The sequence below is a fragment of the Sarcophilus harrisii genome, chromosome 1 (assembly GCF_902635505.1).
Source record: "Sarcophilus harrisii chromosome 1, mSarHar1.11, whole genome shotgun sequence".
Lineage (NCBI taxonomy): Eukaryota > Metazoa > Chordata > Mammalia > Dasyuromorphia > Dasyuridae > Sarcophilus > Sarcophilus harrisii.
Window position 1 is genome coordinate 405,841,050 of NC_045426.1, and position 16,133 is coordinate 405,857,182.

General features: G+C 33.4%; 1 protein-coding gene across 4 annotated transcripts in view; it reads right to left on the minus strand.

The window, feature by feature from the left end:
• Nucleotides 1–9,057: 9,057 nt before the first annotated feature.
• RETREG1 (reticulophagy regulator 1) overlaps nucleotides 9,058–16,133 on the minus strand; it is a 173,436-nt gene continuing 166,360 nt past the window's right edge. For 3 of the 4 annotated variants that reach the window (XM_031946140.1, XM_031946142.1, XM_031946143.1), the window contains 5 exons: nucleotides 15,619–15,703; nucleotides 14,591–14,728; nucleotides 13,837–13,901; nucleotides 13,498–13,624; nucleotides 9,058–9,805 (listed from right to left, as the gene is read on the minus strand). In XM_031946140.1, the coding sequence (XP_031802000.1) occupies nucleotides 9,306–9,805; nucleotides 13,498–13,624; nucleotides 13,837–13,901; nucleotides 14,591–14,728; nucleotides 15,619–15,703 (915 nt within the window). In that variant the 3' untranslated portion in view covers nucleotides 9,058–9,305. The remainder of the gene's footprint in view (nucleotides 9,806–13,497; nucleotides 13,625–13,836; nucleotides 13,902–14,590; nucleotides 14,729–15,618; nucleotides 15,704–16,133) is intronic. The other variant, XM_031946141.1, reaches the window with a different exon arrangement.

Consider the following 16,133-nt stretch of genomic DNA (forward strand, 5'->3'; position numbering starts at 1 on the left):
AATTCCACCCTTTGGTAGATAGTTAAATATTTTACTATCAAGTTATTTTTTTTTTTTTTTTTAATTTTATTTTTTATTTTATTTTTATTTACAGGATTATACATGGTCTTTGCATTAACTTGCCAAACCTCTTGTTCCAATTTTTCACCTCTTCCCACCTCCCCAGATGGCAGGATGACCATGATGTTAAATATATTAAAATATAAATTAGATACAAAAATATACCCACCAAAACGTTATTTTGCTGTGAAAAGAATCAGACTTAAATATTGTACAATTCGGAAAAATAAAAAGGGTTCATAAATGGTTAAATTCAAGAAAGTCATCTCCCGAGTTTTTTTGGGGGCATAGCTAGTTCAGATTTGTCCATTAGAAAGGTTTTGGTTGTCCTGTTGCTGAATGGCCATCCATCGCTGGTCTCATCTGTTTTTGAAGTATATTGTCCTTCCCATTTCACTAACTATTCATATGTTTAGGCCTTTTGAAATTTTTTCCTGTTGGATTTTTTTACAAAAACAGAATATTATATTTTATTCAATTTATTCAAATTCTAACTGATGGACTCCTTGTTTATCAATTATTTTAAGATTTTTTTGTTTATTTCTTGCTTTGTTTTTTTGGTGCATTAAAAATTTGAAAATTTATGTGGATTTTTTTATCCTGCCCTTTTAAAGTTGAATTATTTTAATGGTTTTAATTTGGGACTTTTGGGTTCTTATCCTATTACTCTCAAAGGTGATTTATTTTCATTCCTACTTAAATCTAAAATTTTTTAATTTTTTGCTAGGGTACATTTCAATACAATTTGAAAATAATTGTATAAATTTTTCCTTGGTCTTTGGGAATTTCCAGTTTTCCCCTTAATTTGCTTTATTTTTAAAGATTTTACTATTTTAGGGAAAAGCCATTTTTCCTTCTTCAATGTTTTATTAGAATGGATGTTGGATTTTATCAAATGTTTTTGCATTTTAATGCATATATTTTTTTAATTTGGTTATTGTCTAAATTATGTAGATTTTCCTATTGAAACCCTGGTTCCTGGGGTTAAATTACTTGGTCTTTTTTTTCCCTGGGGATGATTTTTCTTTCTTTTTGTAATATTTTTTAAGTTTCATCAATATTCATTAGGGGAATTGGCTAATTTTTTCTCTTTTCCCTATTGGTTTGGATCTCCTTTTCATAAAAAATTTGGATCCTTTCCCTTTTTAAATGGTTTTATAGTTATTAAATGTTTTTATAAACCCACATTATTAATTTTCTTTAAAATTTTAAATTCCATTAAATCCATTGGTCCTGGGGTTTTTTTTGGGGTTTTAAAACTTTTTTCTATTTCTTTTTTCTATTGGGACTGTTTCCAATTTACTTCTTCCCTTTTTGGAAGCTATATTTTTTGGGTATTTTATTTTTTTTAAATTTCAAATTTATTGGGAAAGTTAAAAGTTCCAATTTTTTGTCAATTTCCTCTTTTATTAGAGAATTTTTTCATTTTGATTAAAATTTATTTTCCTCTTTTTTTTTTAAATTTTCTAAGGTTTATTTTTTTTGGTTTTCATAGGAAAACTTGGTTTTTATTTTTCTTACTTTCAATTTTACTAATCTCTCCTTTTATTTTTAGAATTTCAAGTTTAGTGTTTGACTGGGGGTTTTTAATTTGTTCCTTTTCTAAAGCATTTTTGGTTGCAAGCCCAATTCACTGACCTTCTCTTCCTCTATTTTATGCAAGTAGACCTCTAGTGATATAAAATTTCCCCTTATTACCACTTTGGCTGCATCCCACACATTTTGGTATGATGTCTCATTGTCATTTTCTTGGGTGAAGTTATTATGTTTATGATTTGCTGTTTCACCCAATCATTCTTTAGTATAAGATTATTTAGTTTCCAAGTATTTTTTGGTCCATTTTTCCCTGGCTTTTTTATTGAATGTAATTTTCATTGCATCGTGATCTGAAAAGGATATTAACTATTTCTGCCTTTCTGCATTTAAATTTGAAGTTTTTATGTTCTAATATATGGTCAATTTTTGTATAACAGGTTCCATGAACTGTGAGAAGTGTACTCCTGTCTCCATTTAGTTTTCTCCAAAGATCTATCATATCTAACTTTGCTAGAATTCTATTTACCTCTGACTTATTTATTTTATGGTTTGATTTATCTAATAATGAGAGTCCAAGGTTGAGATCTCCCACTATTATAGTTTTGCTGTCTATTTCTTCTTGCAGCTCTCTTAATTTCTCTTTTAAGAATTTAGATACTACACCACTTGGTGCATATATGTTTAATATTGATATTTCTTCATTATCTATGCTACCCTTTAGCAAGATATAGTGCCCTTCTTTATCTCTTTTAATTAGATCAGTTTTTGCTTTTGCTTGATCTGAGATCACCTGAAGCATAGTAGATTCTGCTCCAACCTTTTACCTTTACTCTGTATGTATGGCCGTGCTTCAATTGTGTTTCATGTAAACACATTCTGGCTTTCAATCCACTCTGCTGCTTCCTCTTTATGGGGGAGTTTACCCCAATCACATTTATGGTTAAAATTACTAATTCTGTATTACTTGTCATCTTGTTAACCCTTGCTTATGCTTTTCACCTTTCCTTCCTCCTTACCACCCTCCTCCCCAGTATTAAGCTTGTGAGCACCACTTGCTTCTCACAGCCCTCTTTTTAGTATCTCTCCCCCATCTTAAGAGTTTCTCCCCCTTTCTTACTCCTTTTCCTCACAGTTTCTGTATTCCCCTCTGCTTAGCTTACTCCTTCCCTTTTCACTTTTCCCCTTCCACTTTTCAATGCAGTGGGAGAATTTTCACCGTAAATCACATATGTCTAATATTTTTTCTCTTTAAGCCAATTCTGATGAGACTAAGATACACACTCTGTTCATCCCCCTCCATTCTTTCTCTCAGATATAATAGGTTTCCTTTGCCTCTTTGTGAGATGTAGTACCCTCACTTTATCCTTTTTCTGGTACAATTTCCTTCCCCCATCTCTAGTTTCTAGAACAAATTATACATGTATTCTTTATATATCTCTATAATAGAAATATAGTTCTCAAGATTTCTTTTTACCTTTTTAGGTTTCTCTTAAGTCTTATATTTGAAGATCAAACTTTGTTTAGTTCAGGTTTTTTCATCAGAAATAGATGAAATTCACCTATTTATTGAATATCCATCTCCTTCCTTGGAAAAAAATGCTCATTTTGGCTGGGTAAAGTTATTCTTGGCTGCATACCAAGTTCCTTAGCCTTTCGGAATATCAGATCCAGGCCCTTCGATCCTTTAATGTGGATGCTGCTAGATCTGAGTAATCCTTATTTTGGCTCCTCTATATTTGAATTGATTTTTTTCTAGCAACTATTTTTTCCTTGTTCTGATAGTTCTGGAATTTAGTCGCTAAATTTCTTAGGAGTTTTGATTTTAGGGTCCCTTTCAGTAGGTGATCAGTGAATTCTTTCAATGTCTACTTTACCCTCTTTCTATAACCTCTGGGCAGTTCTCTTTGATAATTTCCTGAAAAATAGTGTCCAGGCTCTTTTTTTCATCATATTTTTTCAGGAAGTCCAATAATTCTCAGATTCTCTCTCCTAGATCTATTTTCCAGGTCTGTTTTTTTCCCAAGAAGATATTTGACATTTTTTCCATTTTCATTTTTTTGGTTTTTCTTGACTGATTCTTGGTGTCACCTCAAGTCATTCAATTCCATTTGTTTAATTGATTTTTAATGAATTATTTTCTTCTCTTTTTTTATATCTTTTTCTAATTGTCCAATTGAGTTTTTAAGTGAGTTATTTTGTTCTATGGAATTTTTTTCCCATTTCGTCAATTTTATTTTTTAGAGAGCTATTTTTTTTTTCCAATTCACTGATTCTGTTTTCCTTGGAATTGTGTACCTTTTCCAATTCACTAATTCTGTTTTTCAAGGATTTGATTTCTTTATCCACTTTGTCTTTGAACGAGTGGGATGTCATATCCAGAATCCTCTTGCCAAGCTTCCCTTTCCTTTTCCCATTTTTCTTCTAGCTCTTCTTGTGAGCACCTTTTTAATTTCTTCTATGAGAGTTTTGTGTGTTGAGGACCAATTCATATCCCTTTTTTGGGATTCATCTGGAGATGGTCTATTTTTAGTCTCCTCAGGATTTAAAGTCTGCTCTCTATCCATATAGAAGCTATCAATGTTTAAAGCCCGTTTTAATTTTTTGCTCATTTTGCCAAAGAAGAATCAACTAACAAACAAACAAACAAAAAAAAACAAATGCAGTCTGCTATTTGGGGGGAGGGCAGGGCTGGATGGTATTGCCAAGCTTCCTCTCCAGACTGCAGGGAGCAGCAGTGAGGCACTAGCAGGACAGCAATGGCTGTGCTGCACCTGCACTCTGAGAACATGCTGAAACACTGTGGGTGGGGGTGGCCAGGTCCCAAGAGACCCTAGCTTTTCGGGGTTATAGTCTTTACCCCCTGGGTTTATAGCTTCTTTGCTGATCTATTGGCTTGCTGCCAGGGCAAAGTAGCTACACTATTTCTCCCTGCAACAACAAATGAGATCACACCCCACCCCTCTCAGGTCTGCTCAGTGTGAGCTCCCTGCCATACTCTCACTTCCTGTTGTGCTCTTACTGCCTCAGGCTGCGCCCAATCTAACCATTCCTGCCTGTGAACAAAAACAGACCTTTTCTGGTGAATTTTGAGGATATCTTCTGTTATAATTTGTGGGTTTTTTCAGTCAAGTACTAATACTGAGACCTTGTCATGAAATAAAGTATTCTGACAGCAAAGACGGAGCTTATATAGATGTGTGTCCTGTCTGCCAACTTGGCCGGAAGTCAAAAATCTTAATAAGTAAATCTTGACAAAATCCAAATAAATGTTAGTTCTGTAGAGTAGTTAAAAATAATTTTTTCATAAATACCTATCAGCCATTCTGAGTTTAACAGATGGGCAATATATTGGTTACAGTTTATTTTTGAGGATTTAAAAAAAAAAAAAACACCCATGTGTTGAAAGGTTGAAACTAACAGACATTTATTAAATGGTTTACAAACAATTGCTATCAATTATTCCATGTTTATAAAACATTCATGTTAAGTAAAGTGCTGCAAATGATACTTCCATAAACAGTTTTAAGACATTTTGCAACCTCCAAAATTTCTGGTTATCTGGATATATGAAGTCTACAGGTGATTAGTACGGTACATTCACATTAAACTTAAATTGACACTAAGGTATCTGTCACAGTGTTTGGTTCATAGAGTTTAGTCTGAATGCTCAATTTACATCTGGGGGATTCTTCTTATACCAAGGTTTTTCTCATTCAGTTATGAGTGAATAATGAATCCAAATTAAATAAAAATTTATTTTAACATTTCATATAATTCTACTCAATTATAATAAATTGTCATTTATCCTTCCTTCATAAACATTTAAAAATCAAAACCAAATCAGTATATGAAAGTATGCATTTGTGCAAAGCCATGAAAATCTTATCAGAGTTTTCATTTGAGTAGGCACTTGCATGTTTTGCCTTTATTCTAATTCTCAAAGGAAGACTTCATAAATTATGTTGTGAAATAATAATGAATACCTTGGTTTTACACAGTGCCTTTATCCAAGGAATTAATTTTCTTGTTCTCACAATATCATGGTGAGGTAGAGTGGAAATAAATACTAGAATGCTCATTTTATAGAAGGAGAAACTGAGGCACGTGAGCTGTTAATTGATTTACTTCAAGCCATCATAATAGAACCAGAATCCCAACTTGTTTATTCCCATCTAGCTTAGGTCAGATTTACACAGTAGTGGAAAGAAGAGATAGGAATGCATAAATATCTAATTCTTGGACCTTCTAATATTATCCCTATCATTAATGGTAATTTAGTCAAATATCTCAGAATAATTTTACTTCTACACTAACTAGGTAATTTGAATGGTTCAAATCAGAAATGTTATTTAAAAATCCCAGCCTGAATGTTAAATGTGACAGTAAACTGCATGAAGGGCAGACACTATTCCTAATCTGGTTGGTTTATTCTACAATGCCAAGCACAGTAGTTTTGCAAAAATGTTGGAAAAATGTTAACATTAAGCACTAATTTCTTAAACAAATAATGCTTAATATGAATGTTGACGTTGCTTAGTTTGTTTTACTTCTCTTAGACAAATATTTTTAAAACAATACAAATTTAACATTATTCTTGTGGGTGTGTGGTTTTTTTCCCTCTCAAATGAAGCAAATGGAATTATTTCAACAAAATAAGATTCCTAAAATTTTTTTAATACTAAAAGTTTAATTTCAATAAAGAGCATTGCTTTTCCCCCTCCTCTTATTACACGGCTGTAAAATAGATGTTTCTTTATTAATTCAATTGAATCAGCATTTGTTAAGTGCCTAAAACATTGAAGACACTGTGCTAGGCACTGGGGGGGGGGGAGGAGGGGGGGAGGACAAAGACCAAAAGGAAAAAACAAAACAAAACTCAATGGTCCTGCCCTCAAAGGAGCTTATATTCTGCTTTCTGAGCCTCAGTTTCCTTAACTATAAAATGATAGGCCTGAATTAGAGGACTTTTAAGGTCTCTTTCAGCTTTAATAGTATGATTCTAAAAAAGGTCCTTAGTGTAAAGATTTTATTTTTTAAGCTAACAGAAAAAGGGAGAAACAAAGGTTTTTCAAAAAGGGAAAATAGTCTTTTCTTCAAAGTCCAAATTGATATACCAACATAGAAAACTTCCACTTCTCTAGAATTATTTTGTTATTAAAAAAAAAACATAGTACATAATCACCTAGACTATATTATTACATATTGTTACTCAGAATGGTCTATGTGAAATTAGAGAACAATTACTCTAATATATTTAGTATCAAAAAGGTACACCTGGTTCACTTTGACTGAATATTTTTTGACTTGATAGGAGATTTTAAATCATTTTAAAAGAGATACAGGGGAGAGATACAATGCCATAGTATGTTCTTGTGATACAGCACGTGTAGCAAGATGACTACAGGGAAACTTTTTTTTTAATGTGCCAGATGACACAAATTCTCAAACACAAAGGCAAATGCACAACTGATTTACACCTATATCTCAAAACCAGAAAAAAAAGATTATATACAAAAAGCCTTGACAACTACTCCTTTCATTATATGTTGCTTGGTTTAATTAACGTTTTGAAAAGAGTTCTGTTTTGTTGGATACATAATAATCACATTTATTTTTGAGCAAATAGCATTAAAGTGCACACTTGCTTACAATGCCACTGTTTAAGGAAAGCTAGTGTATATCTGAACTACTGTACTTCCAATCCTGGTTAACACCTTTTCCCAAGCCAACTCCCACCCCACCCCAAGCCCATTTTATTTATTTATTTTTTTAATATTTGACCCTCTAACATTCATTGTTTATCCATCATACATCTCAACTGTTGACAATCTTCTGTTAGGCTTGTCCTTTTTATACTTTTATGACTACCTGGATTGTCTTAAAGGTACACTAAGGGGGGGGGAGGGGAAACCTATACTTTTTCTCAACTGAGAAATTGAAATGGCTTTTACATATGTTTGGACTTCCTGGATAAGAATGTTTTTATGAGGAAGCTCATATGAATAAAGAACCTGTAAACTATTTATTACAATAGTGATATATAACTTTTTCTTCATGTCCAGAAACTTTCATTGAATGGAATTAGGACATATTTCCCCAAGACCACACAATTTGTCCAACAAATAGTTTTCCTTTGTTCCAGAATAGGCAAGATAACAAAGGCACAGACTCACTTTGTACCAAAAGGGACAAGCAAACAATAACCACTAGGCACCTACTGATACAAAAGCACAGCAACCACAAATAGGAAATGTCAAAAGTCTTATGTAACTTTTCTCCCTACAATATTTGGCAAATTCAGTCTAGATTTTTAATACCTCAGAAAGAAAAATAAATAAATAAGGTACACCACATTAAAATGTAGAATTACCTATAATTTTTCTTTAGGAAGATAAGGCAGGTAAACAAAAGGAGAGAAAAATAGGCTTCCTATTTGCTGGGATTATCCTTCCTTTCTGAGGGTTCCAGGTGACCATGTTCATCTTTTAAAATGCCAGCTATATTAGCTGTTTTTGTAATAGCTGACATGGTCCCTCAACCCTTCTCAAAGTTTCACATTAATAAATTGGTTTCATGTCTTCCTTTGTTCCTTAATAACAAATCTGTTCCTTATAACAATTTGAGTTATTTAAAGATTTTCAAAAAAAAGTTTTTGTGATATTTTGATAGTTAAAATCTATTCCAGAACCCAAATCATCAAGAGATTACCATGTGTAGACTTAAAATGACAAATAAATACATTTCCAAACGAAGTGAATTCCTCTTTTACTTAAATTACCCAGACCAGGGGTATAGGACTAAATAATTCTGCTAGGCAGCTGATGTTCACAAATGACAGCAAAGACTAGAGAACTCCACAATTTTAGGGGCTACTGTTTCATCAACTAATGTAGGAGATAAATCAGCCTGTGAAGGAAAAAGGCTTGTTTATGTTAAACGTCAGCACTCACAAAATCCCTATTCACAAGCTTTTGACAAACAGGGAACAAACTACAACAGAAATTTTGTCTGTTTACATCACGATCAGCATCTGCATGACATAGCAATACTTGCTTTTTGATGGCAATCGATTTAGGAGCAGGCCACTTAACACATCTATAAGCCTACTACTGCAGAAATAACCTGGAAATGTATCAGCCTATCCAAAGAGTTTAAAATAATGATTTATGTAAAATCATTTTATTTTCCTAGTTAATTCCTTTTGATAGTGCTGTCCAAGTCCTTAAATTTTAAAAAAATGATGCAAGGATTCTTTAACATCAAAATTTTAAAACTATTTCAAAATACTGAGGGGAAGGATAGCATAAAGCTACACACATATATATTGCAACACCTTTCTCACTGTGTCACAATAAACTGCAGACTTGAAAGATGAAGTATAATGAAAAGGATAGAGAATACTTCGAAGGTTGTATCACTCTCTAACATTTGACCTTTTCCTTTAAAAAAAAAATCTGTAACGTTCTTCTCTGTGGATATAGAATTCGTTTCCATGCTTACTAAGCCTAGGTATAATGATCAGAAATATTAAATTTTCATTTTCAGCTGATATATATCCAGTTAATTCACTGCAGAAGGGAAAATAGGACAACAAATCTAAAGTAATAGTTAAAGCTCACAGCTCATATAATTTTCTATTTTTTTCTTTTTGTTTGTTTTAAATTTTTTTGTGGTTTATTTCTGCTCTGTTGCAAGCTCTGATTCCCAAGTTAATGGCCTCCCAGCAGATTTGAAAGGAAGCCTGAAGATTTCTTTTGCTGTGGTTCTGCTTCCTGGTCTTGTGTAAGTCCCAGTTCACTCTCGATCTGATCGAGCTCTGACTGGTCCAGTAGTTCAAAATCATCACCTTCTTCTGTATCTGTGTCATCCCCTGGGCTAGGTGCAGACTGGGAAGATGCTTTCTGCACTCCCTGCTGCAACTGGTCTTTGATGGCAGCAGACATTGCAGCTACAATGACATCACCAGCCAGATTACCCATCAAGTGAATGGTTTGGTCACTGCTCAGAGGAAGGGAAAGACCAGCTGCTGAATGCCTCTCTTTACTCTGTCTGTGACCACTATCCAGCTGTTCTTTTTTTCTTTTGTACTGGATAGGCAAGCCAAGGCTCAACTCATCTTCATCATTTGTTCCCATGCCATTTTCTAGAGATGGAAATTCTGAAAGATCTCTGGAGAAAGCTTCTTCCTGTTCACTGGGTCGATCGAGATCTATGAGATAATTGAAATATGCAATAAGGAATCTGAAATAAAGTTCTTCAATATAAAGGATGACTTAATTTAGTCTGAACCCTCAAGTTAGTCTACAAAACTGACTCAGCTTTTTCTGCATCATATTGAAGCAGCAGAGCTCTGAGACTGAAATGGATTTCCTAGCTAAATTACAGATTGAATGCTCCTCCTCTACAAATTTTCCAAAATCTGCCGACTCAGAGGGCCTAGGACAGCACAAAATCAGTAACGCTAAGCAACAGGACATGTGCTTAACTTATAATCAACTACATATGTTATAGAACACATCAAACAACTAGCCAATGTTCAATATTTTCTTGAGGGACTGTTTAACATTTAATTTTCAATGCAAATCAGAGCAAGTTCTCTTCTTTATGGTATGAACCACATATACCAATGTCAAACTGGAAATAATTAAAAGTGTTTTCACATGTCAAATAGTTCTGCTTTTCACTGATATCTATGTATTATTAGCCCCTAAGGCAAATATGGCCCTTTGGCCTGTGGCTGAATGTTAATTATGATATACATGAGAAATTTTGAATATCCTCATGTGTGCTTGCTTCTATAGAGAGAAAGATAACAGAGGCCATATCTAACTCAGTTCCATATTCAATATAAAAATCTGTAGAGATATACCTGATACCTAGCTCTCTGACTTTCCACAAAATAAAATTAATCTTATTTTCTTAATCTTAGCTCCTTGCCTACAGGAATACCATATATTTTAAAAAATCCTTTTTCATTAAGCACATAGTAATTACTTAATATTTATATCTTTAGACACATAGTGACTTAATTACTCTTTTGTTAACATAATAAGTCGCTACTAGTATTTAAAAGTCTTTAATTCATTTTAGTATACAGTGGGGACTGGAGACACCAAATGCCATAAAAGTGAACTGAGATGTGGTTAAACTAGTATTTCTATTAAAGTCCTAATCTCATGCTTTACCAAGCATGATTACATGATAGCATAGAAGTGAAGCTGAATTCTCATAAGACTATAGATTTAGAGCTAAAAAGAAATCTTTAAGGATATAAAGGCCAACTTTCTCATTTAACTGAGGAAATTTAGGCAACTCTCCCTCCATCTGACTAAAAAAGGTGGAGGGTGGATATTGAAGAAATCCTCCCTGATCCTCCACATCTAAGAAGGGCTCTCATTTTCCACTCAACTACTTTCCTGGACTTTATTATTATTATTATTATTATATTATTATTATTATTATTATTATTATTATTATTATTATTATTATTATCATCGTCCAAAAAGTCTTCATTCTGCAAGATTAAATCAACTCCAAAACTCTTACCTCCTCAGACCAACTGCTTTCCTGGCTATAGGATTTTATCACAGCCCCTATGCTCCCAGTCTATCAGATTCTATGTGTTGTCCTCCCCTGTTAAATCATGAACTACTTGTGGGCAGGGACTATCTTATAAAACTATCTAAGGATTAACCAGGAGATGATAACTATTTTTAGCTGTAACAACTCAAGACAACTAGATGACTCAAGTGGCCAGTGAGGAAGAGCTGAGTTCAAAACCTTTATCTGACATTGACTAGTTGTGTGACCTATGGCAAGTGACTGAACCTGCTTGCCTCAGTTTCCTCATCTGTAAAATGAGAATAATAATGGCATCTCCCTCCATGTTTGTTATGAGAATAAAATAGTTAAGGCTCTATAAAAGTGCTCAATTATTAGTGTTATTATTATTACTATTACTACCAAGGTGTATAAGGATTTTCATCTGCAATCAGGGAAGAGATTAATTACACTGATAAAAGGATTAAAATAAATGTTACTTGAGATGAGTTTTCTATCAAGTTTTCTGCATCTCTCCAATAAATAATTACTATAAGTGGTACAAGCAGATTGAGTATTTGGGATTTAGGAAGACTTTAGTGTGAATCCTGTTCCAAGTGCTTGTTAGTTATATATTCCTGAGCAAGTCACTTAACCTTTCTCAACTTCAGCTTCCTGATCTGTAAATATAACTTAAATTCTTACAAGGTTATTAAGGAGATCAAATGGGATAATGTGTACAAAATGCTTTACAAACATTGAAGTGCTAAATAAATACTTATTTTTATTGATATTATTTGTTCCCTAACCCCTACCTGAGTGCTGCTACTACCATTCATTTTTGCAAGTATTATTAAGTCTCCAAAGACCTTTTCCCTCTTTCCTTAGTACAGTACCTTAGAGTGAAAAGTTACTTTATTTTGTACTTCAAAATATGACCTCAGTCCTTGAAGATTTGTGGTTATTCCACAATCCATCTCATAGATTAGCAATCATTTGATTACTTTGCATTTCACATATGACAAAGGCTTTGACGCCCAGAAGATGGTGAAATGAGTGACCAGCTTGAGATCATGCAAACAGCAGCCCTCCTGACAGAAGATAGTGATTATTGTGAGGGCTATGCTTATGTTTATCTTGGATTTGTAATTTCTAACAGAAATGGATATTACTCCCTCCTATTGACAGTGATCACAGCCTCTCTCTCTAATTGGGTAGGTCATCTTCAGTAACTGCTGTAGTTTAAAAAAAAAATCAGTTCATGGTCCTGCAGCCACCAAGTAATGAACTTCTCCAAACTTGGTGAGACTATAGGCCTGTACTCAAAACTTTTCTAGTTTGCTGAGATCTAACAAAGCCCTTGCTGCTTTTAAACAGCCATCGTCTTAGAAAAATCTAAGGGTCATACCCATGCCTTGAAATCCAATGAAATATCAAAGCACATACAGTGAAGCAGAGTCCAATGAAGCAAGGACTAATAGTGAAAAGATTCTCCTCTAAGTTTTACTAATAGTCTTAGAGGATAAATATTAAAGAAAACTGTGCTACAGTACTCCAAGTTGATTTATCCAAAATTTATACAATTTATTGTACAATTTGTCACGCTGAATTTATACAAAAACAATTAAAATTTTCATATATTATATAAGGATATGCAAAAAAGGGAGGGGGAAGGAAGGAGTTACCATAACTCATTATATTCAACTATCTTTCTCAAGGATTAAGGGAAAATTGTTCCTGAAAATAGGCAGTGTGGTATATAGAATAGGGACAACTTGATATAAAAGTATTAGGATTTAAAGTCAAAAGGAGCTAATTTCAAATCCCACCTGTCACTTGCATCCTGTATCACTTTGGGGAAATCTAGACTTCACCTTCCCCATCTGTAAAATGAAGAGGTTAAACTGAATGGATTGATGTTCTCTTCTAGCTCTAAATGTATGATCCTATAAGAAAATCGTTGTATCTCCATATATCCACCCCATATACAAAAGATTAATCATTTTGCATGATATATTAATAATAATTTAGACTGTCAAAAGCAATGACATACATTACATTAAAAGACAGCTAAGTGACCCAATGGATATAATGCCAGACCTGCAGCCAGAAAAACCTGAGTTCAAATCCAGCCTCAGATACCAACTAGCTGTGTGATTCTGGGCAAGTCACTTAAAATCTGTTTCATTTTAGTTTCCTCAACAGTAAACTGGGAATAATAATAGTACCTACCCTCCCCAGGTTGTTGTTGCAAGGATCAAATGAGATATTTATAAAGAATTTAGTACAGTGCCTGCAGTAGGCATTATATAAATGCTAATTATTATCATTACCAACATCATCATCATCATCGTTACATACCATCAGAAGTGTCTGTCTGTGGAGTACATCCTTCAGATAGATTGAAGGTCCCATTATCAGTCCAAGATACTTCTGATATATCTGTGTCAGACACAGATAGCTCTTTGGCAACAGTTGTAAGGCTAACCTATGACAAATTAGAAAAGTCAAATATTAATTCCAATCATCTTTTCTTGTGAAAATACTAAGACAAGTAGTTGTGAGATAAAAATGAAAAATAATTTAACAAATGTGCTGAAATGCTGAAATTCCACCATAATGAACATCCAGCTTTGTTGCAGGCAAGTGAATTTACAGTCAAACTCAAAAGACAACAACCAAAAATTAAACACAAAGTACCTTAGGACAAAGGGCTGAAAAGTCTAATTCACTGTCATCTTTGTGATTTTTTTCTTTATCTGCCTCTGTGTAAAAAGAAAATGTACATATGAGTTTTTAGTTTCCTAGCTTTCCTATAAGTATTACATCTTGCCTACCATGGCTTCTTCTTCATGCTCATCCTACATTTCTCAAGTTCTCAAACATTTCCAAATCTTGAATGCTTTCACAGCAGAAACCTCATTGATAAGCAGAATAAATTATTTCTATATCATCATCTCAGATAAGCTGAGTGGAAAATCAGTTTTCCTACTTCTTCCCCCTTACTATGATTATTCTCTTTTCCTAAGATCATTCTATTATTCTGTAGGCTTTTTCAACTTCATAATATCACTATCCTTCTCTCAAGTTAACATAACTTAAACTACGAAATTTAATCAGATATAAAATGTTTAAACCTTTCACCACCATGGCTTCTCCCATTTAAAACTTATTCATTCAATAAATTCAGTGTAAGGCATGAAAATTGAGGTGGACGGGTATAGGGGGGCATATATTAAAACAAATAGTATACAAGGACCTTGCTCTCCTGAGAATTTAGGAAAAAAAACCTTTAAAGTTTCTAAATGAAACAAAATGTGTCTTCTTTTTGTAGTATTAGAAATAGTGGTTAATATAAGGCTTTGCTCACAGAGAAACTTCTTGAATCTAATTCAACAATTCATATATGTATGTCCATTTTATATGTGGCATCTACTTTTCAAACCTTACTTACCAGATCTTTCTCGCCTCTTTTGGTTAATATATTCTCCTATTCCAAAATCTAGTTTCAGCAGAAATGATTTGATCTTGCTGTATACTCTTTGTCCAAATTCATTGCACTTAAACAGTGGACACAAAAAGGCACAGAGTACTAAAGGGATAAAAGGGGGAAAGAAAATATTTATTTTCAAGGGGTCAAATAGAGAAAAAAAAGACACTGAATGTCCCTTACTGTCAAATAAATGTTTATTTCTTAGGAAAAGTACTCTGCACTGGACAGAACAGAAATCATGAACACAAAATAATGAACTTATTTCACAAACAAGGAAACCTTTCACTTTCCCTTCTATCATCTTCATCATTACCACTGTTGCCATAAACAACTTTAACAATAAGCCTTGTTCAAAAGCTGGTGGTAAACCAGAGTTTTATCCATTTATGCCCTTGCAACCTCAAAACTGTAAGGCAAGGTACTTGGATTTGGGCTATTTCATTTTCAGGGAAAATAAATTTCAGAGATTCAATATGACATACTAGAAAGAAGACAGGAAGTGGGGTCAAATGACCAGGAATATAGTTGTAGCTCTGCCACCTAATAGTCTCTTAGTTTCTTCACTGATAAAGTGAGATGTGATAACAGAGTGGATTTTCAACTTTGATTTAGCTCTTCTCAAGAAACCATCAATTCTGATCTAGCTCTTCTTAAGAAACCATCAATCAAAAATTTTAGTAAGCATTTACCATATGCTAAGCATATAGTACTACATGTTGGGAGCTTTTTTAAAAAGAAAAAACAATTCCTGTCTCAAGAAGCTTTTGTCTAATGGGAGTGAAAACATGTATAAATCAGAACATAAAATATGGAACTTAGGAGGTAATAGTAGAAGAGACAACAATAGCAGCTGAAGGATCTAGCAAATCCCTCCTAGAAGTGCCACTTAAGCTGAATCTTAAAGGAAGCTATAAATTCTCACAGAAAATTATATTTACAATTATATTATATCACAAATACAATACAAATTAAAGAGGGTATAAACTTACATACAAAGTAGGAGAGTATGACTCCAGGAATGTAACTTCCTAAGATCGTAAAAAATGTACACACACTGCAGACCAGGAGGCAAAACTAGAAGTTTAACCAAAAAGGGGGGGAAAAAAAAGCTGACAATCAGTATTTATATGATGAAGACATTTTATTATTGCTACATATATGCCACTCCCACTCTCAATTATTTTTTAATAAATTACTTGTGGATTTTTAAAAAAATGTACCCTATTCACCCCTGTCAGGACAGAAGAGTTTTCTAAATCCTGCATGAGTTTTCATGGAGGTTGTTACTTCTCCACTGGTAGTTTTAGAAAGTTACACCTATTTGGTACACAAAAGGAAATTATAATGTGAATCATCCTGTTTGTTTAGGGTCCTAGGTACATTATTTTTCCTATTCCATCATAATTAAATATTTGCTATTTGATTCTTGTATGGTCTAAGAATAGTGTATATTAGAACAAGATTTTGAACTATACTTGTACAATTAGGATAAAAACACTCCCAT